Source organism: Helianthus annuus, chromosome 8 (genome assembly GCF_002127325.2).
Source record: "Helianthus annuus cultivar XRQ/B chromosome 8, HanXRQr2.0-SUNRISE, whole genome shotgun sequence".
NCBI classification, from domain to species: Eukaryota; Viridiplantae; Streptophyta; class Magnoliopsida; order Asterales; family Asteraceae; genus Helianthus; species Helianthus annuus.
In genome coordinates this window covers 54,693,400-54,716,958 of record NC_035440.2, presented here as the reverse complement: position 1 = coordinate 54,716,958, position 23,559 = coordinate 54,693,400, and the positions used below count along the sequence as shown (strand labels likewise).

At 39.5% G+C, this 23,559-nt stretch overlaps 1 protein-coding gene across 1 annotated transcript; it reads left to right on the top strand.

Annotated features, from left to right (window-relative positions):
- The first annotated feature begins 8,527 nt into the window (after positions 1 to 8,527).
- Positions 8,528 to 20,167, top strand: LOC110872847 (annexin D5). Its single transcript, XM_022121728.2, has 6 exons — positions 8,528 to 8,826; positions 17,839 to 17,984; positions 18,058 to 18,273; positions 18,366 to 18,581; positions 19,207 to 19,296; positions 19,781 to 20,167. Exons 1-6 carry the CDS (start codon positions 8,751 to 8,753, stop codon positions 19,985 to 19,987), a joined length of 951 nt encoding a protein of 316 aa, XP_021977420.1. The 5' UTR covers positions 8,528 to 8,750; the 3' UTR covers positions 19,988 to 20,167.
- The last annotated feature ends 3,392 nt before the right edge of the window (positions 20,168 to 23,559 follow it).

Genomic DNA, 23,559 nt, shown 5'->3' with positions numbered 1-23,559 from the left:
GAACTCGCTCAACTTTTTTGTTGATTTTTCAAACTTACATGTATTTCAGGGAATTAGGGATCTGGCGTGGTATGCTATGTCTTCATGCTGCGTAAGAGGAGTGATGTCATCCAAGTTTAGGGGTTGTGACTTTTACCTGGACGAGTCACAAGTCTTAAACGGTTTTTATTTTATGTTTGTGGTTGTGTCTTATGAACAATGTTTTTATTTTGTTGGGTTGTAACTCGTTGCATGTGTCAACTTTGAACAATGTTGTCGTATTTTACTTTTAAAACTTGAATCAATGGATGAACATCATGGTTTTATTTTCATATAGCTTTGTTGTGGTTAAGCTATGGTATTAAGAAGTCACACCAAATAAACCCACGCTTCCGCAAAGCCAGGGTGTGACAGCTTGGTATCAGAGCTTTGATCATAGCGAACTAGGATTCCTTCTCGAGTCTAGACTATGATCACTAGGGCTCTCACGAAAACATTTTTACATTGCATACATTACGTCCAGATCCCGGATATAAAACATTTTTACAAATAAAAAGTATCAACATTTTTTCAAAAATTATGATTCAGTCTTATCGACTGGGAGGTTGGTCGGGGAGACTGGGGATTCAGTCTTATCGACTGGGAGGTTGGTCGGGGAGACCAGGGATTCAGTCTTATCGACTAGGAGGTTGGTCGGGGAGACCAGGCATTCAGTCAGGGAGACTGAGGGGCTAATCTTTAAGATTGGGGAGGTTTTGGTCGGGGAGACCAGGGAAATTAGTCTGAGAGACTAGGAGGTTCAGTCTGAGAGGCTGGGAGGTTAGTCTAGTGGGACTAGGAAGACATGCTTGCTATACTAATTGGTGACTAACATGTTTATTTGATTATATGATTGATTATTTGTGCATATGTGTGTTTGTGTTACAGGCATCATGCCTTCATCAGATACTGGAGAGTCAGACACTACAGATCCCATGGGTATAGTATCAGATGACATAGTTTCATCGAAGCACGAGGTTTACACTTCCGATACTACCAGCACAGACGATGATGACTTCCAGCCCTTTGCGCTGCCTGATGTCGTAGCCGAGCCTGCTGATGGCCATCTCGCTGGGGATTTACCACTCGCGGTGATCCCTGCTCCTGTGCCCCTTGCTGCTTATCCTATTGTTGATATGCCCATCGATATTGTTTCCGACGACGACGTCGACTTATTTGAGGATGACCCACTTGAGGATGACCTTGAGGGTGAGATCCCTATTGTTGCTGGTGATATCCTACTTCTTGCTGATGCTCCTGCAGAGGAGGCTCCCGTTCATTCACTTGATCCAGACTCCTTTGAGTCTGTGGCATCCGCACCTTCGCACACTCAGGGAGTGCAGCACCACTCACACGACGCCGACCCGGACATGGCGTCATCAGCTGCACCAGTTCCTGCACATAGCTTTGAGTTTGATCATGATGTTGATGATGATTCAGACCCTGTTTTTCCACCTGGTTTTGATCCTGACCAGGACATTGAGTTCATACACTTAGACCAGCCCTTGGAGGATCCGGTGGCCCCTGTCGATCCTTTGTTTGTTGATCCAGCTGATTTTGACATGGAGTTTATTAATCCGGAGCCTGCTGTGGCCCCTGAGCCAGTTGTTGCTCCTGACCCTGCATTAGAGCATGACCCTGATCATGCCGATACACCTGCTGTTGCTCCTATTGTTGACGATATACCTGTTGATGATCATCCTGTTGTTGCTCCGCCATTGGTGGATGATCATGCTGTTGATGCTCATGTTGATGCTCCACTTTTGTTAGAGGATCCTGTTGTTGCACCACTTCCTGATCTAGTGCCGGTACTGTTCGACCGTGCACCTTTTGCGACCCATATTGATCCACGATACGCGCACACCCGCAATGGGTGGATAGACGATGATGACGATTACCCACCTTTCGTGATACCAGTTACACCACCTGTAGCCCCCGTTTCAGCCCCTGTTTCGGCTCCCATCGTGTTCCTTTGCTTCCCACACACACCTCAGATGCTCGCTGCACAGACTTACCTATCACGTTTCTTCAGGACGTACCTCCACCACGTCCTGGAGAGGGTTCATCTCGTTTTTTGGTCATACACCTTTCACGTCAGGAGGAGATCAGTTTGTGTCCCAGATTTCTCATCCTACTGTTGTTCCCACTATTGCACCATTTACTGTACCATCCTTCACGCCATCTAGTGAGCCGTTCCTCTGGACTACGCCCTCCATTATGCCACCATCTGATCCGTATCACCCATATCACGTGGGGTACTCTACGGAGGATATTCTCACATCTTTCATGATACAACAGGAGGCGCTGACCCGTCGCGTACAGGAACTGGAGAGAGCTCAGCGACCACCGTGCCATTGCCAGACCCCACCTGCAGTATCACACCCTCCGCGTCCACTCTCACCCGATTCTGTCGCTCGTTTTTGGACTCCTGAGCAGCAGATAGCATACTTGATGCGCTCTCATCGCGCTATTGAGGAGGACTGGCTTCATATGCGACGTTTACTCTTTTCTCGTTTTCCCCCTCCTCCACCGCCATCAGCTTAGGCCTTTTTGTACGACGCAGGTAGACATTTGATGAGAGGACCGCGATTGTGCAGACTATACAGCCTTTTTGGAGACCGCATTTTGGATGATTATGATTTTTGATGTTTTGTATATTGGTTGTTGATGTCACTGATTTGATAGTTTGGACTAGGGCGATGTGGCCCTTAGTCACTGATGATGCACGATACAGTTATGAACTTGTAAACCTTACATTGTGGTCTTGATTTATGATAGCGCAATCACAGTACTCTCATTATACGTGGTGTTGGATTGATTGTTTATATTTTATATCATGAGATGTTATGTGTATAATATTGTCGTTACACACGTATGTGTCACACCCCAACCAATGGCGGAAACATCGGGATGAGACGAAGTGTGAAGATTGCTAGAGTCATCATAACGCTATTTGTGACAATATTTAATAAACCGATTTCATTTCATAATTCTTTTGTCAACATTACAAAGAAATCAAATAACATCAAGTTCAAAGGAAATACAATACAACATAATCAACATTGATACAACGATTAAACCTAAACGTCTATATGTGTATCTAGGCATCAACGCTACTTCATTTCATAGCATCATCGTCCTCAACCTGTAACATGTTTAAAATAAAGTTCAATGCAAAAGCAAAGGCGAGTATACAAGTTTGATACGTACATAGCAAAAGATAAGTTTGAACAATTCCTCATAGCAAGCATGTGATTCAAGATAAACATTTAAACATGGCATGTGTCTAACATATCAAACCAAGGAAACGCAATATGCTCATGACATTACCGATGATAAAGGGCGGGTCGTTAATCCTATAGCGCTACATATGTCACGGTTTGGCTCGTACGAAGTTAATGATAAATTCAACACATAAGTTTCACCCAAGTTTAAAGTATCAAGCCATCACGTATACAAGCATGTTATAGGAATATTCATGTGTTTAAGCAAAATGTTCAAGTGTAAGTTTGTTGATAGGTAAACATGTTACACCCCCAAAAGTGATAAAAGTAAAAAGGGGAAATACGAGTATACTCACAAAGTTTGCATACGTTTTCCGATTATCCAATGTGACAAAGTTGCCGAGGTTGGAAGGTTGAATGCGTAAGGGTTTAAGTTCAAGCATGTTTAGAGTCGAGATTTGGAATGAAAGTGACATGAAAATATTACATCAAAATATTCATCTTCACACATAACACTTGTATGACACTTGGTAACCTCATGGGTTATAATGATTTTATGAGTTGAACACCCATAAGAATCATAACAAGGTTTAGGTCCTTAGATGATAACCTACTACTTTGACAAATGAATATGATTTCAACATCAAAGATTCGAGTGTACATAGATAGTATGTAGGTCGTATATTATACACATATTATTAAGTCCAAATGTTCAAGTATTCAAGTAAGAGGTAGAAGATTACATCTTCATTTAGGTACCTCAAGTTGAGTCATGGGTGTCATGGATGGGGTAGGAAGACAAGGCTTCCATTTAGGTACCCCTTTGATGTTCACCACTACACTTGATGTAAAAACAACCAAGGAGGGTCATGAACTAAGGTCTTTACATGTATGTAAAGTAAACTAACTAATAGAAATCATCAAATCATGTGAGGATTGTATGTTTGGACAACCCAAGTTGTTCCATAATCACTCATGTATCAAAGACTATGTTTGACATGATTTGTGGGTTGAAACCCTAGACAAAACTTCCAAGCCTGCGACAATCACAGAGGCCATCGATCTGAGCGTGGCTCTTACTGAGGAAGCTATCCGCTTGAACAAGTTTTCGAATGTTGATCAGAAGAAGAAGGAGACTCACGTGAAGTCTTCTGGCGATAATTATACAATTAAATTTAATATAAATTTAACAATTCATATAGGAGATAATATATATAATATTTTAAAATAGAGTAAATTACAAAAATCGTCCTTTATGTATGTCATTTATTGCAAACTGTGTCATTTGTCTCCAATAATTACAGAAAACGCACTCGATGTTCGCAAACCCTTGCAAGTTATGTCCTTTAACCCTAACTCAGTTAATTTAAATGATTTATTTGTTTTATTAAACTAAAATAGTTAAGGGTAGAACCTATTTCAAAAATGTTTAAAAGGTGTTTATTGGTTCTATACTTATATTTTCGTGTTCAATTCTCAACTCAAATACGGTAATCACTATGTTTACGTGACATTTATAAGAACAATCACCGCAATCACCCCATCCATCTTATATCGAGTATATCCGGTAGTTTTTTTAAGATATAAATTTTTATTAGATTCATTCAACCCGTGTAATAAACGAGTTTTTTAAAGATGTAACATTTTTATTTTTTACTATACAAAATTACATTTATGCAACTCGTGTAATACTCGGGTTTTAAAAATATAACTTTTTTTATTATGTAGTATATAAAATTAGATTTATTCAATACATATAATACATAGGATTTTATAAAGATATAACTTTTTATTGTTTGGTATATAAAATTACATGTGTTCAACCCGTATAACACAGCCTCCCGCTTTAGTCTCTCTAACGGTCGAACTTAGTCTCGCTCCTCAGCTCGACGAGGTTCTTAAAAAATGTAACTTTTTATTATTTAATATATAAAATTAAATTTACTCAACCCGTACAATACACGTGGTTCTTAAAGATATAACTTTTTTATTATTTAATATATAAAATTACATTTATTCAACCAATGTAATAAATGAGATTTTTAAGTATATATTGTTTTATTATTTGGTATATAAAATTGCATTTATTCAACCCGTGTAATAAACGAGATTTTTAAAGATATATTTTTATTATTATTTGGTATATAAAATTGCATTTATTCAATCTGTGTAATACACGATGTTCTAACCTAGTTTGAATTATATTAGCACATGAAAATTAATCAAGATAAATGATTTTAGCACATATTTGAATGATATCAGCACTTTTCTTAACCAACACATTAAAAACAAAAGGAAGAACCAAATAAAGAATTAATTGCTTGTTAGCATATTTATAGGGAATTCATTAGGCTATAGGGTGTGGTAATGATCCTCATGACCACCATGACCCTCCACGTTAGTGTCATGTCACCCACCTCTAATCCATAATCCAAAACTACTACCCTAAGGGTGTGGTCATGACCCAAACCACTATCCTCTTATTTATTTTAATTTATCTTTGTCTAAAGAAAAAGGAAATGATTACTTGAAAAATGGAAAGGAGAACCATGGTTGCCATTGTTTAACCCATACAAACCATGATGGATTAGGGAATGGGTGATATAGCCTTCCATTCATGTTCCTACATGACGAAGCATGTCCCAACCATTACCCCCACACCCTTTAGCCTTACAATCATGGGCGGACCCAAGCCTAGCCCAAGGTGGGCGGGCGCACCCTCGGAAAAAAAAATTAGTGCTAAGTTCCGTCGAAAATCTCGTCCGCACCCCTTGGAATTTTCTGTCTGCACCCTTTAGGTAAAAAATGTTATCAATTTATACTTTAAATTTTTTTTTAGTAAACTCTTATTTTTTTTTAAAATACTACCTAAATTATATAACTTTTAATAACTAAGTAACTAAACCCAAATACCCAATACCTTTACTCACTTATAATACCTAAGTAACTAGCCCACTAAGTCTTAGTTCATTAACCAAACCTAACAACATTTCAAACTATAATAAAATAATTAAGCCCAAAACCACTTAGAATTCTCTCCCGCTCTCTCTCAGTCTCTTGCTTCCCTGTGTCCTGTGAACAAAAATCCAGGCCGGCGACCACCGTAATCAGCCACCATACCTCTGCCGTTCGACACCAAATCCAACCAGAATCCGAACACGGGTAAGTTTCTTTGTTATTTTGATGATTTTGGTTGATATTATAGGAGAAAAAATGGTAATAAAGTTGTTAAATAGGTTTGAAATTTTGTGTGTTTTGACGTTGTTTAGATGATTTTTAGGGTGATTATGTATTTATGTTGTTTAGATGATTTTTAGGGTGGTTTACATTATGATTTCTAGTGCTTGAATAGTTGAAAATAAAAATTGAAACATTTATAGGGCTTGAATAGTTGCTTTAAAAAGTAGATTTAGATAATGTTTTGGATAGATTTCAAAAGATGAAAACTCGTAGGGCGACGTTTTAATTATGTTTGTAACAAGGTTTGACGTGTTTTTGATGATTATATAAATTTAGCTTGATGTTCTTTTGTTTTACATGACCCGACCAGATACGAACCGATTCTTTTTACTTATATACCTTGGAGCCTAAAATTTTTGAAAATGTTCTGCACCCCTATGAAAAAATTCCTGGGTCCGCCACTGCTTACAATTGATATTATTTAGGATATTATTTTATCATTTCTCTATAATTGATTGGATGTCACATGACACTTTTTAAATGGTTTTTACGATTTGTATGCAAAATATGATTTGTATTTGAGGGTTGAGATCCTGTACAAACAGTGCTAACTGTAAGAACCGTAAGAACAAATCTGAGCCATTGATAGTTTAAATTAAGGGTTGATATTGATTACAAATAAAACCCCTATAATTAATAATTAATACTATCAAGTTAGGGTATTTTAGTCATTTAGTCATTTCCCATAAAATACTAATTCCACCAAGTTTTTTAAACTAAAATAACTTTTATATATTTCATTAATTTTGAAAAAAAATTATACCATAAAATCAAGTATTTTTTTATCTTTAATATGAGTACCATATTGCTATACTTTTTTTATTTAGAAAAATGACTTTTAAAAAAGTTACAAAAAAATGTTTTATAATTGTGCTAGTTACGTAGTTGGAATGTGCTAATATGAAAATGTATTGTGTTAATTTTAAATCTATACGTATGTTCTTATTTTATTCTGTAATTCTTATATGTTGTTATTTTTTTTTCCTTTTGTGTTGTTATTGGGAGCCTATTTATAAATAAATTTGTTTTCTACTAGTTATGTAATAGTATGTGTTATTTACAATATTAAAACAAAAATATGAAATTGTGCTAGTATGTAACAGTATGTGTTGTTTATAAAATTAAAAAAATGAAATTGTGCTAATTATGTACTAATTATGAAATTGTGCTAGTATGTGTTTATAAAATTAAAAAAAAAATTGTGCTAGTATGTAACAGTATGTGTTGTTTATAAAATAAAAAAAAAATGAAATTGTGCTAGTATAGAACAATATGTGTTGTTTATAAAACTAAAAAAATTGAAATTGTGCTAGTTATGTAATAGTATATGTTGTTATTTTTTCCTTTTGTGTTGTTATTGTGAGCCTATTTAGAAATAAATTCGTTGGAATGTCGTATTTTTATTGTGCTAATGTTGTTTTGTTGGTGTTATCGTCGGATGCCCAGACGGTGCTGTTAAGAGAGTGCTAATGTCGTTATTTGATTGTGCTAATGTCGTTTTTTGATTGTGCTAATGTCGTTATTTGATTGTGCTAATGTCGTTTTTTGATTGTGCTAATGTCGTTGATAATGGAAGTTCCTTTTTTGATTGAAACGAGAATGCTGATAATGTGGATGGTCTTACGTTATGCTAATGTCGTTTTTTGATTGTGCTAAGGTCGATGATAATGGAAGTTCCTTTTTTATTGAAACGAGAGTGCTAATAATGGAAGTTCCTTTTTTGATTGTGCTAATGTCGTTTATGTGGGTGTGCTTATGTTTTTTGTATTGGTGGTTCCTGCAGGTTGGTTTGATCTGAATATGTTACAAAAATTCAAATTTTGGTTTAAATTAATCTGCATGGATTTAGGGATACTTTGATAATTAATTTTAATTAGTTATAAATAAATAGGGTCAAAATGTCTAAATTACCCCTAAACTATTTTTAATTGAATAACACTTGTCATTTATGTATTGGTTCTTATGGTTCTTACAATACAAACATAAGAGTTTGTATTTGATCCGATGCCTTGTATTTGATGGTACTCCTAATCCAAAGTTAAATAATTAAATGCAAAACGCTTTAATTCTATCAGAAGACACACACTCCATACCAAACACCCCCAATTTGGTGAAATCGCACATGATTTCTTCTGTTTTCATCATTTCAAACCAGTGGACCTTAAGAAGTCGTGTCAAACGGTAACATCTGCCAATTTTATTATTATTATTCAATAAGAAACAAACACAAATATCTGAAGAGAAGAAGAAGAAGACAAGCAATCAACAATGGCTACTTTGACCATCCCACCTGTGTTATCCTCACCTCGTGATGACGCCATGCACTTGTACAAAGCTTTCAAGGGTAATATCTTTCAGAATTTTGGATTCTGTAACTCAATTTCATATGTCCTGTAGGAACCGTTCGAGTAATTAAATAAAATAAAACAAATTTTATTAATATGATTACAATACAGAAATTAGAAAGCTGAAATACTATTACTATTACAACTGAAATAAGCCAAAATACAAGAAATGGAGTAGAAGCAGAGTGGCTGAGGCACGTGAACACACGCTTCCCTTAAAACAAATTCCGAGTCTCCCAAGAGTACTCGTTTTGTTTCCCAGGGTACAACAGCCGGAGCAGTAGTACTGCCGGAGTTCGCCTACAACCCGAAGGTTACCTTGAAAGCTGCAAGAAAAAATTCTAGAGAGAAAGTTTGGATTACTGTTGTGTTGCTGGTGTCCTTCTGAAGTGGGTATGGAGCTGTATTTATACAGCTCCTAGGTTGAAACAGTCAAAATGAATTAAATGAGAGGTTTAAATTGCATTAAACGTCTTCAATGCAATTTAATACGTCATTTAATTCTCAGTCAAAGCCTATTAACTCGTCAGTTACGAAGCTGGACTGAAACTGCCCTGTCATTCAATGCTGGAAGCTTCTGCGCGCGCGCGCGCCCATGCGCGGTGCGCCATGCGGCGTGCGGCCTCTTGGCTCACTGCCGTGCGGCGTGCGGCCTCTTGGCTCACTGCCATGCGGCGTGCGGCCTCTTGGCTCACTGCCGTGCGGCGTGCGGCGGTGCGGCTCAAGTCTGTCCATGCGGCGTGCGGCGGTGCAGCTCAAGTCCGTCCATGCGGCGTGCGCCACGTCACCTTGTGAGTCTATACGTGCGCGCCACACAGTCGCGCCGTATTGGCTCACTCTGGTGCGCCGCACACGGCACAGTAGGACCCATGCACCATGCTCCGAACCGCGCGCCTCGTGTACCCGCGCGCGCATGACTGCCACGTCATGCACCGCATCACCTACCACTTGGTCCTTGCAACCCTTGTGCTTCACCACGCGCGCGCGGTCAAAAATACAAAGGCGGCTCTCAAGCGGCTCGCGGCGATGCGAGCGTGCGAAGTGCAAAGTGCGCCATCAAAGCGCCACATTGCGCCTCATCGCCCACGCCACGCGCGCGCGCGCGAGCGTGTGCGAGTGCGAGTGCGAGTTAGGGTGCTCCGCACCCTTCGCGAGGACACTAGTGTGTGCTTCCATGAAACAATAAGGATGGAGAGTTCCACCTTAAATACCCATTTAAGTTCCATCTCTCCTCCTATGTGGGACAAGGTGCTACTTTCCCTTTAGTTTCAACATTGAATGTTCCAAACACCCAACTTTGAGCATCGATATCTCATTCATCTTAGCTCGGTTTTGGACGTGGTTTAGTTCGTTGCGAAGCTCTTCCAACATAGAACACAAACCCACAAATAAATACATAAAACCCGCTCATTTTATTATATTTATTTCTAGTCCAAAATAGGAAAAAATCATTTTCCTATATTTGTGAAAAATGCTATTTTCACTTATTTTCCAACAATCCCCCACATGAAAAATGCTATTTTCATCAAATTTCCAACAATCCCCCACATGTATGGAAATGGATCTTTTCCTTACACTTTTCAACGATAAACTTCGACAGTTGAGTATTGCAAGATAGGTAGGTTGAAGCCTTTGAACCTTCTTTTGTGAAGCGCACTTAGCTTACTAGCGGTGTGTAGACGCGATGTCCTTGAACATACCCCCCTTTGTGTAAACGACAATACACTTCACACAATACTCTCCCTGGTTTGGCCAACTCCTCATTGTCGTGTCCTATTATGGTCCTGGAACACTGGCCTGGTTCTGCGAGAGCTCTAGGATTTGCGCACCCCACAAATCCATTTGAAGCGACCCCACTTCTCTCTAACATAGGTGATTCCCATGAATCATTAAAAGCATCATGGTTATTTGATTTCCCGAAATCATTAACCTTAATATGCTTAACCTCACTTCATGTCACTGATTGGAATGGACTAGGAAGTATATGTAACTCCCTTTTATTTAGTTTGGGGTACTCCCCCACAGTGACTCCGTTTTGGTAATATGATTAAGTTGTCCTATTGAACTTAGATCTTGGGATCTCCAGTCAACTAAGTTAGGTTTCCCTCATATTCCCATTAACCACGGGCTTTAGTCCCATTCCTCTTGACGACGTTTCTACTAACTCTCTGCTTAAGCCTTTTGTAAACGGGTCCGCAATGTTATCCGCTGATCTCACATAATCAATTGTGATAACACCCGTTGAGAGTAGTTGTCGTATCGTGTTATGTCTACGTCGCATATGCCTTGATCTGCCATTGTACATCAAGCTTTGAGCTCTACCAATCGCTGATTGGCTATCACAATGTACACATATGGCTGGCAAAGGCTTTGGCCATCTTGGAATATCTTCCACGAATTGACGTAGCCATTCCGCCTCCTCGCCTGACTTATCCAAGGCGATAAATTCAGATTCCATTGTGGATCTCGCTATGACCGTTTGCTTAGAAGACTTCCAAGCAATAGCAGCTCCTCCAAGTGTAAACACGTAACCACTTGTTGATTTGGAATCTTTATTATCCGATATCCAGTTTGCATCAGTGTATCCTTCGATCACTGCTGGTTGTCGGGTATAATGCAATCCATAGTCTCTTGTGTATCGTATGTATCTAAGCACCCTCGTGATAGCCTTCCAATGATCCGCGCACGGATTGCTGGTGTATCTACTTAGCCTACTCACCGCGTAAGCCAAGTCGGGTCTAGTACATGTCATTAGATACATTAGACTGCCTATAATTCTTGAATACTCTAACTGAGCAACTCCATCTCCTTTATTCTTCTTGAGATGTTGGGAGGTATCAACTGGAGTTCGAGCGACACTCGTATCTCCCGAGTTGAATTTTTCAAGAATTTTATCCACATAGTGAGATTGACTTAACACAAGACCTTCTTGGGTTCTTATGATCTTTACTCCAAGAATCACATCCGCTAACCCCATGTCTTTCATGTCAAATCTCGCTTTCAACATGCTTTTAGTAGCTTTGATAATTTTATCATTACTCCCAATGATAAGCATATCGTCTACATAAAGGCATAAGATGACATAACCTTCATTTGTGTCTTTGAAATAAACACATTTGTCGCACTCATTTATTTTGAAACCATTGTCAATCATGACATGATCAAACTTTTGGTGCCATTGTTTTGGTGCTTGCTTCAAGCCATACAAAGACTTGACGAGTTTACATACTTTACCCTCTTGACCTGGGGCGGAGAAACCTTCAGGTTGCTCCATGTAAATTTCTTCTTCTAAATCGCCATTTAGAAATGCGGTTTTAACGTCCATTTGGTGAACTTCCAAATTTCTTAAAGCCGCTATAGCAAGAACCAATCTAATCGAGGTTATGCGCGTCACAGGCGAGTAGGTATCAAAGTAATCTAGACCTTCCTTTTGTCTAAATCCTTTAATCACCAACCTAGCCTTGTACTTATCAATACTTCCATCAGTTTTCATCTTCCTTTTGAATATCCAACGATATCCAAGTGGTTTGCAACCAGGTGGAAGATCTACTAACTCCCAAGTATGATTTTGCAATATAGAATCTATTTCATTTCTTATTGCTTCTTTCCATTGAGGTCCTTCTGAAGAGGAAACCGCTTCGCGATATGTATTGGGCTCGCCCTCAACCATATAGCTAACGAAGTCTGGACCGAAGGATTTTTCAACCCTTGGCCTTTTACTTCGCCTACGATCGGTTTCTTCAACCTCAGGTTGTTCATGTGTCTTATCATGAACCACCTCATCAACTGGTGTAGATGAACTTTCACCTACTTCAAAATTGGGTGTTGATGACGTTGCATGTGTTTGTCTTCTCAAAGGAAACACATTTTCAAAGTAAGACACAACGTTAGAATTCACCTCCATAATAGTGTTTACGTGTACATCAGGATTCTTGGACTCATGTACAAGAAAGCGATGTGCACTACTTTGATGTGCATACCCAATAAATATGCAATCAACAGTTTTGGGTCCTATCCTAAGAGCCTTAGGAGGTGGTACAGTCACCTTTGCTAGGCACCCCCACACTTTCAAGTATTTGTATGAAGGTTTCTTCCTTTTCCATAACTCATATGGAGTTTCGTCTCTCTTTTTGAGTGGTATCCTGTTCAAAAGATAATTAGCCGAGAGAATGGCTTCCCCCCACAGTTCGTGGCTCACCCCAGAACTTATCAACATGGCGTTCATCATTTCTTTCAATGTGCGGTTCTTTCGTTCCGCCACGCCATTTGATTGTGGAGAGTAAGGAGGTGTACACTCATGTACAATGCCACTTTTTGCGCATAACTCCGCAAAAGGTGCAACATATTCGCCTCCTCGATCGCTTCGCAAAGCTTTTATCTTCTTTTGAAGTTGATTCTCAACTTCATTTTTATACAAGATAAATTTACTTATTGCTTCATCTTTACTTTTTAGTAAATATACATAGCAATATTTAGTACTATCGTCAATAAACGTGATGAAATACTTATTTCCACCTGTTGTGGGTACCGCTTTTAAATCACAAATATCAGTGTGAATTAAATCAAGGGGTTCGGTTATTCGTTCAACCGATTTTGATGATGTTCTTGTAAGTTTGGATTCAACGCATGTTTCACATTTATAGTGTGAATCAATATGGAATGTTGGTATACAATTTAAATTGATTAAACGGCGTATTGAATTAAAATTTACGTGACCTAATCTACCATGCCATTTATTCGATTCAGAAAACTCAAGCATATAAGTAGAAGTAGTAGCAATTTTATTCATGTTCTTGACAGCCATTACATTCAATTTGAACATTCCATTTTGGGCATAACCCTTGCCTACATACGTTCCTCGTTTAGTTAGTACAAATTGATCGCTCTCAAAAACTAAACGAAATCCAAACTTGTTAAGCAACCATCCCGAGACTAGATTCTTTCGCAAGTCTGGGACATACAACACGTTGCTTAGAGTGAGCTCCTTCCCCGAAGTCCACTTCAAGATCACCGTTCCTTCACCCATGATGTCAGCGGTGGCTGCATTTCCCATATACAGCTTCTCTTCTCCCGAAAGCGCCTTGAAGGTGGTAAAGAGACTTTTGTCTGCACAAACGTGACGGGTCGCGCCCGTATCAACCCACCAACCTTTTGGAGTGTTGGTCACAGTATTGACCTCATCCATCATTGCGCTTTTGTCGGAAATCATTGCCACCAAAGGCATTCCGTCTTCATCCACCATGTGCGCACGCTCACGCTTTGGTTTCTTGCATTGGTTAGCCCGATGCCCCGGCTCGTCACAGTTGTAACAAGTCCCTTGGAACGTTTGAGGTTTCTTTTTCACAACCCCTTTCTTCGGTCCAAGGTTGCTAGCCTTTGCTTTCCCTTTTCCTTTGTCCTTTTTCCCCTTGCTCTTCGCGCCCTTTGAGGATTGCCCATGCTCAACCAGATTTGCGCTAGCACTAGGCTGCACAAGGCTGTTTTTTAGGGCGATCCTATTCTCCTCTTCTATACGAAGACGAAGAACAAGGTCCTCCACCGACATTTCCTTCCGCTTGTGTTTAAGATAATTCTTAAAATCCAACCAAGCAGGAGGTAATTTCTCAATCATGGCTGCCACTTGAAATGTCTCGCTAAGTATCATTCCCTCGGCATGGATGTCATTTAGTATAATTTGCAACTCTTGGACTTGATTCATAACCGGCTTGTTATCAACCATTTTGAAGTCCAAGAAACGGGCGACAACAAATTTCTTTGTTCCCGCATCCTCCGTTTTGTACTTTTTCTCCAAGGACTCCCATAATTCTTTGGAAGTCTTGATATTATAGTACACATTATACAAAGCATCCGAGAGACCGTTGAGTACATAGCCTCGACATATGAAATCCGAATGCTTCCACGCATCTACCGCGCTCAGAGCCTGAGCGTCGGTCTCCCCTTCCGCAGGTTGGGGAGCGGTTTCCGTCAAGAACCTCGCAAGGTTCATGGTGGTCAAGTAGAAGAACATCTTCTGTTGCCACCGCTTGAAGTGTAGACCCGAGAACTTCTCAGGTCTTTCAGCATGATTTGCCACTGTGGACGCTCCCACAGTGTTGGCAGGGGTTCCAACTACAACATTCGTATTGTTGTTGTTTGAGGTCGACATTCTGAAAAAATTAAAATTAAAATTTTTAGTCAAAAAATTCTGATTTACGCACAAACCAGAAGGAAACTACTAAATTTTAATTTTACCACAATTTACTGTTTTGGCTTCTAAGTCCAACTTTGAAGACCAAAAAACAGAAATTTTATAAATTTTAGAACTTACTGATTGGCTTCTAAGTCCAACTTTGAAGACCAAATCAGAAAGTTTTAGCAAATTTAGGACAAGTTTAAATGTAACCAAAAATAGTTTTCAACCAAAGTCGCTCCTTTGAAGATGAAAACTAAAAAAAATCTGTTTTTAAAACACAAACTGAGTGAAATCAAAACTGGTTTGAATCACAAACAGAAAGGTTTTGATTACACGAACGGTTTTAAAAATTTGTTTTAAGATTGTAGGAACCGTTCGAGTAATTAAATAAAATAAAACAAATTTTATTAATATGATTACAATACAGAAATTAGAAAGCTGAAATACTATTACTATTACAACTGAAATAAGCCAAAATACAAGAAATGGAGTAGAAGCAGAGTGGCTGAGGCACGTGAACACACGCTTCCCTTAAAACAAATTCCGAGTCTCCCAAGAGTACTCGTTTTGTTTCCCAGGGTACAACAGCCGGAGCAGTAGTACTGCCGGAGTTCGCCTACAACCCGAAGGTTACCTTGAAAGCTGCAAGAAAAAATTCTAGAGAGAAAGTTTGGATTACTGTTGTGTTGCTGGTGTCCTTCTGAAGTGGGTATGGAGCTGTATTTATACAGCTCCTAGGTTGAAACAGTCAAAATGAATTAAATGAGAGGTTTAAATTGCATTAAACGTCTTCAATGCAATTTAATACGTCATTTAATTCTCAGTCAAAGCCTATTAACTCGTCAGTTACGAAGCTGGACTGAAACTGCCCTGTCATTCAATGCTGGAAGCTTCTGCGCGCGCGCGCGCCCATGCGCGGTGCGCCATGCGGCGTGCGGCCTCTTGGCTCACTGCCGTGCGGCGTGCGGCCTCTTGGCTCACTGCCATGCGGCGTGCGGCCTCTTGGCTCACTGCCGTGCGGCGGTGCGGCTCAAGTCTGTCCATGCGGCGTGCGGCGGTGCAGCTCAAGTCCGTCCATGCGGCGTCAAAGTGCGCCATCAAAGCGCCACATTGCGCCTCATCGCCCACGCCACGCGCGCGCGCGCGAGCGTGTGCGAGTGCGAGTGCGAGTTAGGGTGCTCCGCACCCTTCGCGAGGACACTAGTGTGTGCTTCCATGAAACAATAAGGATGGAGAGTTCCACCTTAAATACCCATTTAAGTTCCATCTCTCCTCCTATGTGGGACAAGGTGCTACTTTCCCTTTAGTTTCAACATTGAATGTTCCAAACACCCAACTTTGAGCATCGATATCTCATTCATCTTAGCTCGGTTTTGGACGTGGTTTAGTTCGTTGCGAAGCTCTTCCAACATAGAACACAAACCCACAAATAAATACATAAAACCCGCTCATTTTATTATATTTATTTCTAGTCCAAAATAGGAAAAAATCATTTTCCTATATTTGTGAAAAATGCTATTTTCACTTATTTTCCAACATGTCCTACTTCAATTTTGTACGGATTTCATCGAAGCAGATGAAATTGACCTTTGAAACTATCTTTTTCTTAATTATCACATGCGGTTCAATAATAGTACTCATTTGCTTGCAGATTCATTAAGTTTAGGGTTGATGGTTTGGGTATGATTGTTGTTTTGTTTTAATCCCCAAATATAAGGGCTATATATAGTTACCATTTACTTTATTTTAAGGGCAAATTAATGGCTACCAAGAAAAAGTTCTTTGTTTTATAATTTACGAATATTGGATTTAAATAATCTCAACTATTCGTCGTTGGCAGTCAACAGTTCTAACTTCAAAAATGACCACTGGCAGTCCCAATTGACATACTGGCCACCCTTGCTAACCGAACCTAACACCGTTAGTCTCTGGTAGCCGGAAAACCGTTTTTGGCCAGAAAAAGATTTCTAAAGGTCGGATCTGAGGTTACAAAGTGGTTTGGCATGAAAATGTTGAGTTTTCCGGCCAAAAAGTTGAGTTTTCCGGCAAAAAAGAAGTTTTCCGGCGAAAAAAGAGTTTTCCGGCGACTTCAATAATTGGGGCTTTTACTAGAGAAAGGTTCCTAAAGGTCCATAATAAGGTTACAAAGAGGTTTGGAACGAAAATGTTGAGTTTTTCGGCCAAAACCGTTTTTCAGGAGACTAACGGCGTTAGGATTCTGTTAGTCAGGGTCCATTGGTGGCCAATATGTTAATAGTTGGGACTGCCAATGGTTATTTTTGAAGTTAGGACTGTTGGCGGACAACGGCGGATACTTGGAATTATTAAAATCCAATAAATGATCTTAAGTTTTCTTTAATCGGGTTGATTCACATGTCAGTCATGTTGGGTTAGCGGGTTCATGGATTTTAAGTTGACCAGTTGAATTGATGATCTGAACATGCCGTATATGTTTATCATGTCAAAGAAATTAACTTTTAGCACTGGTCACACTTAAAATCGTGTAACCCGAACTTATTTATCTAATCGAGTCAACTGGGGTAAAGGGTTGTAATAAACGTGTTAAATATAGGCTGACCTTGTAAAACATGATGTTTTTATTATAATCTTAAATAAGTTAACGGGTCGACCTATTTAATTAAAATCTTGTTAAGTAGGTCAACCCGAACATGATATGTTTATTAAACGGGTTAGAACTGACAACATGAAACCTATTATTTTCGTGCTATGTTTCAGTAATGTCATGAATTACCACCTCTAACCTGCGGTATATGTAGCTTATGGTTTAGTTGTCTTCTATAACCTCACACTTCTAAGAATTAACAATATGTGTATACAGGACTCGGTTGTGACACCTCAGCAGTTATCAGTATTCTTGCTCATCGTGATGCATCGCAGCGTGCTCTCATCGAAAACGAATACAAAATCATGTACTCCGAAGAGCTCACCAAAAGACTCTCTTCAGAGCTCAGTGGAAATGTCAAGGTAAGTAATTTAAATATTGTTCATTTTTTAACAACTCAATAAAACAATAATAATACAATTTTAATGGTTTCAGAAAGCAGTCTTACTTTGGATGCCTGATCCTGCTCGAAGGGATGCAATCATATTAAAAGACGCTTTAACAACCGACATTGATCTAAAAGCCGCCACAGAAGTCATATGTTCTCGAACACCATCCCAAATACAACATCTTAAGCAGTTGTATCACACACTTTTCGGTTCGTACCTTGAGCATGCCATTCAAACTCAAACTTCTGGTGACCTTGGACAGGTGAAGAGTTTGTACAAAATTTATAATATAAATATGATGTAATTATTTAATCTTGTAGATACTAATTTGCACCTTTGGCTTTCCTTGTGCAGTTGCTTCTGGCATATTTGAGTACACCTCGAAGCGAAGGGTTCGAGGTTGATAGAACAACGGTGGATCATGATGCTAAAGCTTTGTTTAAAGCCGGGGAGAAGCGATTGGGAACCGATGAGAAGACGTTCAGAGCCATTTTCAGTGGAAGAAGTCGAGCTCATTTGGCTGCTGTCAGTGCTGCGTATCATAATATGTACGGGAACACACTGAAAAAGGTGCATTTTTTTTCAAAAATAACTATTTTCTTGGTTAATATATACGTTGGTGCTCGCTTTATACAAATAAATACACGAAGTTATATATTTATATGATTATATCCAATGTTTACGTTACGTTTTCGTATCATCATAAATGATCTGAAACATACAAAACCAGCTGACTCTTTTACTATTTTTAATATATGCACAACTTTTTTGATTTACAATATTAGATAAAGTTTTACCTCTATAGTCGTGAAATTATTTCGCGTATCATCATATATATGCTTTTGAAATATATAAAAAAGCTGACCCGCTTGTCGTTACCTTTAATTTATACGCAATCCTTTTTTAAGTACGTAGTTTTTTTTTTTTTCGCGTATCTTCTTTATATTTAAAAAAAAGATCTGACATTTTACGACATTTATGACGATACACAAACATAATATGGATACTCAAAATTGGTTCGCGTATCTCACTTGCTGTAACAGTATAACTGTACCCAAAAAAAAGATCATTTTCGGGACTTTTTTGCATTTCTCGTCAACCGGCATATTTCTAGGCGGGTTTTGTTTTAGCCAATATTGCTTCTTATCAATGCGTTAAAATATACACGTGGCCCACGCTTATTTACTTATTACAGGCTGTAAAAGGTGAAACGTCGGGAAACTTTGAGCACGCCCTTGTTACCATCTTGCAATGTGCTGAGAATCCCGGGAAGTACTTTGCCAAGGTATCGTTCATATTAATGTTTTCAAAAAAAAAAAAAAAAATTAGTGCATCTTAAAAGTGTATATATATAATCAGGGCCGGCCCAAGGGTAAGCCAAATGAGGCTTGGGCCTTGGGCCACCAAAACTATAGGGCCTCCACAATTTGATGAAACCACAGTCCATTAATAAAAGAATTAGGGTGTGGGTTATCAACAAATTGATGGTTGGTAGTGTAGTGGATTTGTGTATGTATGGGTGTTGGTGAGACCCGGGTTCGAATCCCTGCTTCACCATTTTTTTTCTTGTTTATAAATTTTCACACAATCTTTCAAATAATTACACTTGGGCCCTTCAAATTTAACGTTCAATTACATACATTTTTTTGGGAAAAAGGCCACAAGATTTTACTTCGCCTTAGGCCACCAAAATGGTTGAGCCGGCCCTGTATATAATATATGTATTTGATAAATTGTTAAAATGTCTAAAAAAACTTTACAACTTGTAGGTACTCCATAGAGCAATGAAAGGTTTGGGAACAAATGATAAAACACTTATAAGAGTGATTGTGACAAGAGCTGAGATTGACATGCAATATATTAAGGCAGAGTATCATAAGAAGCATCATAAAACTCTGAATGAAGCTGTTCACTCTGAGACATCGGGCCATTACCGGACCTTTCTTCTATCACTCCTGGGCCCGGATCGGCATTAAGAAGCAGGCCGGGTTGTAGTTTGTGTTATCGTTTCCATCTAGCGGTAGCTGCAGGTTTCTGTGCATTTGAATAAATGTGTGATAACTCTATTCTAAATTGTATGGTTGTTACTACGTTAACGATGCTCTTCTAGGTATTTGTTTGTGTGTTCTTCTAAATTTGTCTTATGTGTAAATCTTTTTATTATGTCAAACCGACTAACCGAGGTTAAGCTTAAATTATTATTTTTTTAAATGATTAGCTCGCTACATATGACCACCCTATACTTTGTTAAATACCATTACACTATTGTGTGTAATCGTGTTTTCGATTACGCTATTGGCCTATTGGGAGACGAAGATTGTGAGTGAAGTTAATAGTTGGGTCTTGTTTATGGAAAGTTTAATGTAGTTCTTTTCTTTGCCAGCAAAATGGAGCATGTATTAAACAAGAACCGCAGCGCTTAGCAAGAAGCTAAGGACCAAAATATTACAAAACACCACACAACACAAAACCAGGACCTACTGCAACATACACGCACTAAACGCACACCAGTTTTCCCAAGTTACATTTTGAATCGTTGACCTAATTTTGACCCACAAAAATGATAAGGTTTTTATATTCTCTATGACGCTTTGTATTTGCACCTCCTTTTGGTTGAAAATTTTGTCGTTTCTCTTCGTCCACAAGACCCAAACCATGGTTCTAGCAATGGCCGAAATGAGTTTTTTTGTGAGTTGTAGATCCCAGCTCATCATCCATCCGTAGCACTATTTTTAAATCCCTCGCCGAGCCGTGGTCATATTTTATCCGGGACGGTTTCTTCTTCTCTTCAAGGGAGACTCCGCTCCCACCGCTAGGGGGAGGATTAGACACTTGAGCAGTCGCATCCGCCGGCATGGCGGGAAGAAGAAATTGCTCAAGATGAATCTTCAACACATCTGCCTCCTGCTCCCCAACCACGCGGTCTGCGGACCTTAGAGTAGTATGTCGAGGAGGATCAATAAAATCAAACAAGCTCCATTCAACTGTTTGACATCCATACATAATAGAACAAACACAAACTGCAAATCGCATTAACAACAAATTAACACTAACCATTGTCAAACCTTTGAAAGGCATGGTAGAAACGGCTATTACGCCATAATAAACACATCCCAGCCATCACCAGTGCCCCCTGCGGAATCACCTGGCACTCAGAAGGGCGTTGGCTTAGCCTCTTGAACAGGGCATTTTCCATGTAAGCATCAGCAGGGAGACCATCATCTTTGAATTTCTCTTTGTCACACCCCAACCGATGGCGGAATCATCGGGGCGTGGCACTGAGCGAAACAGATTGTTCAGAAGTTTCCATAACAACTATTTATATAATCCAGTTAAAGATACGTCCCATACCGTATCCCGAATAAACAAACATGTCATTACAGATAATCATCCAAACAAGAAATTTTCGTTCCGACAACTCAGATTCAAATATTATTACAGCAATTGTTTATCTGCTTCTAGACCCCTATTCTGTTGACATTCTGGCTGTAATGCCAGAGGACAAGATCTACAGACAACTATGCCTTAGACGCTTGTTCTTGGCAGACAACTATTTGTTGGGGGCTTCTAGAAACTTATTCAAGCCTTGCTTTCCTAGCAAATAAGCATCCTAATTACCTGTCACATACGTTAAAATAAAGTCAATACATAAAATGTAAAGGTGAGCACACAAGTTTAATAATAGCATATAGAGTTCGAACAGTTTACGCATAACCAGGCATGTACACAGAGGAAAACGATGCATGTTAATTATCGACATGGGACCATCGATACCAACGACTGCGGGTTGACCGTCCGAGACGGCTCGCAATACATGATTACCACCGTAATCCATGCAAGTAATTGTCCTTAACAACCCCCGTGTGAAGGGTTGCTGAGTCCAAACTATAGTACTATGTTGCTAAGGCAGGTAGATAGCACTCCACGTGTAAACATAATAAACAGCATTCATTTAGTCAAGTAGCACATGCAAATGGTCAGCGTTCAAATAGTTTGTGTTTGATTGTGATTTGATAGGTAACGTATGTAACACCCAAAAGTACTAAAAGCAAAAAGGGATCGAGTATACTCACAGTGATTGATTATGGATTGAAGGGAGCGCTGAGAGTAAGATTAGCCTGAATAGTTCGATAGCACAACAATAAGTAACACAGAAAAGTAAACAAGTGTGAATGGATCGAATGGGCTGGTCGATCGAACGGCAGGTTCGATCGAACGGGCTGTTCGGTCGGCTGGTATGTCCGGTTGGACAGTCTTGTTCGATCGGCCGGTAGGCTCGATCGGCTGGACCATTCGAGTGGATTGTTTCTTTCTTTGGTATGTTTGTGTTAGAGGATTTGAACTTTTGAAGTTTTCGTTGTAGTATATGAGAACACTGAAGTGTTCTTACCTTTCAAGTCGATCGATCGAACGTTTCGTTCGATCGGCTAGCTCACTCGATCGGCTAGAAACTTCAGAATTGGTCCTCTACTGAATGTCACTCGATCGAACAGTCTGTTCGATCGGCTGGCATTCCCTACTACGAACGAGTTGTGAAAACGATTAAGTGTTGAAGCATAGTATCTCATGATCCGAACAGTAATGTTCACCAATCGAGTGCCATATTTGATCGAACACTACTTCGTCAATACTATACCTCAAAAGTTTGGAAAAGTGAGACGTCATGTGCTAGCCGATCGGCTGGCCCGGTCGATCGTCTGGTGTGTCCGATCGGCTGGGCTGTTCGATCAGCCTAGCCGTTCGGCCAGCAAGTCTGACCTGGTCGGCCTTTCGTCTAACACTTGGTCGTCTGGTTACTTGTCATTATATCGAGGTAGTTTGATAACGAGTTGAACTATGATACCTTCGTTCTTACCCGTCTCTCTGGCTCGGACAGGAATCACCCAAGTCCGGCCGGTGAACGGTTCGGAACGTTGGTTTAGAGTCTAACCCAAAATCGGTGAACCCTGTTCATAGAACCCGAATCTTGAACCTTTTAACTTGTTAGTATGATTAGTTAGCCGGTTCAAGCTCCGTTTCTATCGGTTTGAAGGCATTGAGCGTAAAAGAGTTGAAAGAAAGTTGGGATTCCTTCTTTCAATCCTTCATAACTTGTGGATGTTTAGATCTTTGATAGATTTGAACTTGTTTATGTGGAAATCGGTTAGATCTAAGCTAATCATAGTCGAATGAGGCCAAAACATGATGTTCTTCAAGAACACCATGATGACATCACCCAAGAACACTTAGATCTTGGTGATTTCACGGTTAGAATCCAAGTTTTGAAAGATAGAAAGGTGTAGAATCAAGTAATGACCAAAAACATACAAGAATTAGAGTGAAAACCTACCGGGATTGAGAGAAATCTGAGAAAAGGTGAAGAAGATAGCTGGTTCGGTCAGAGCTTTCCAAAAATGGAAAGTATGACAATGACAGCCCTATTTATAGGCTCCAAAAGAGGAAAGTGGCAGCCGATCGGCCAGGAGCTCCGATCGAGTGGGCTGCTCGATCGGCTGGCAAGATGCTAGCCGATCGGCTGGCCTGTTCGATCCGGATGCTTCCTGTTCAA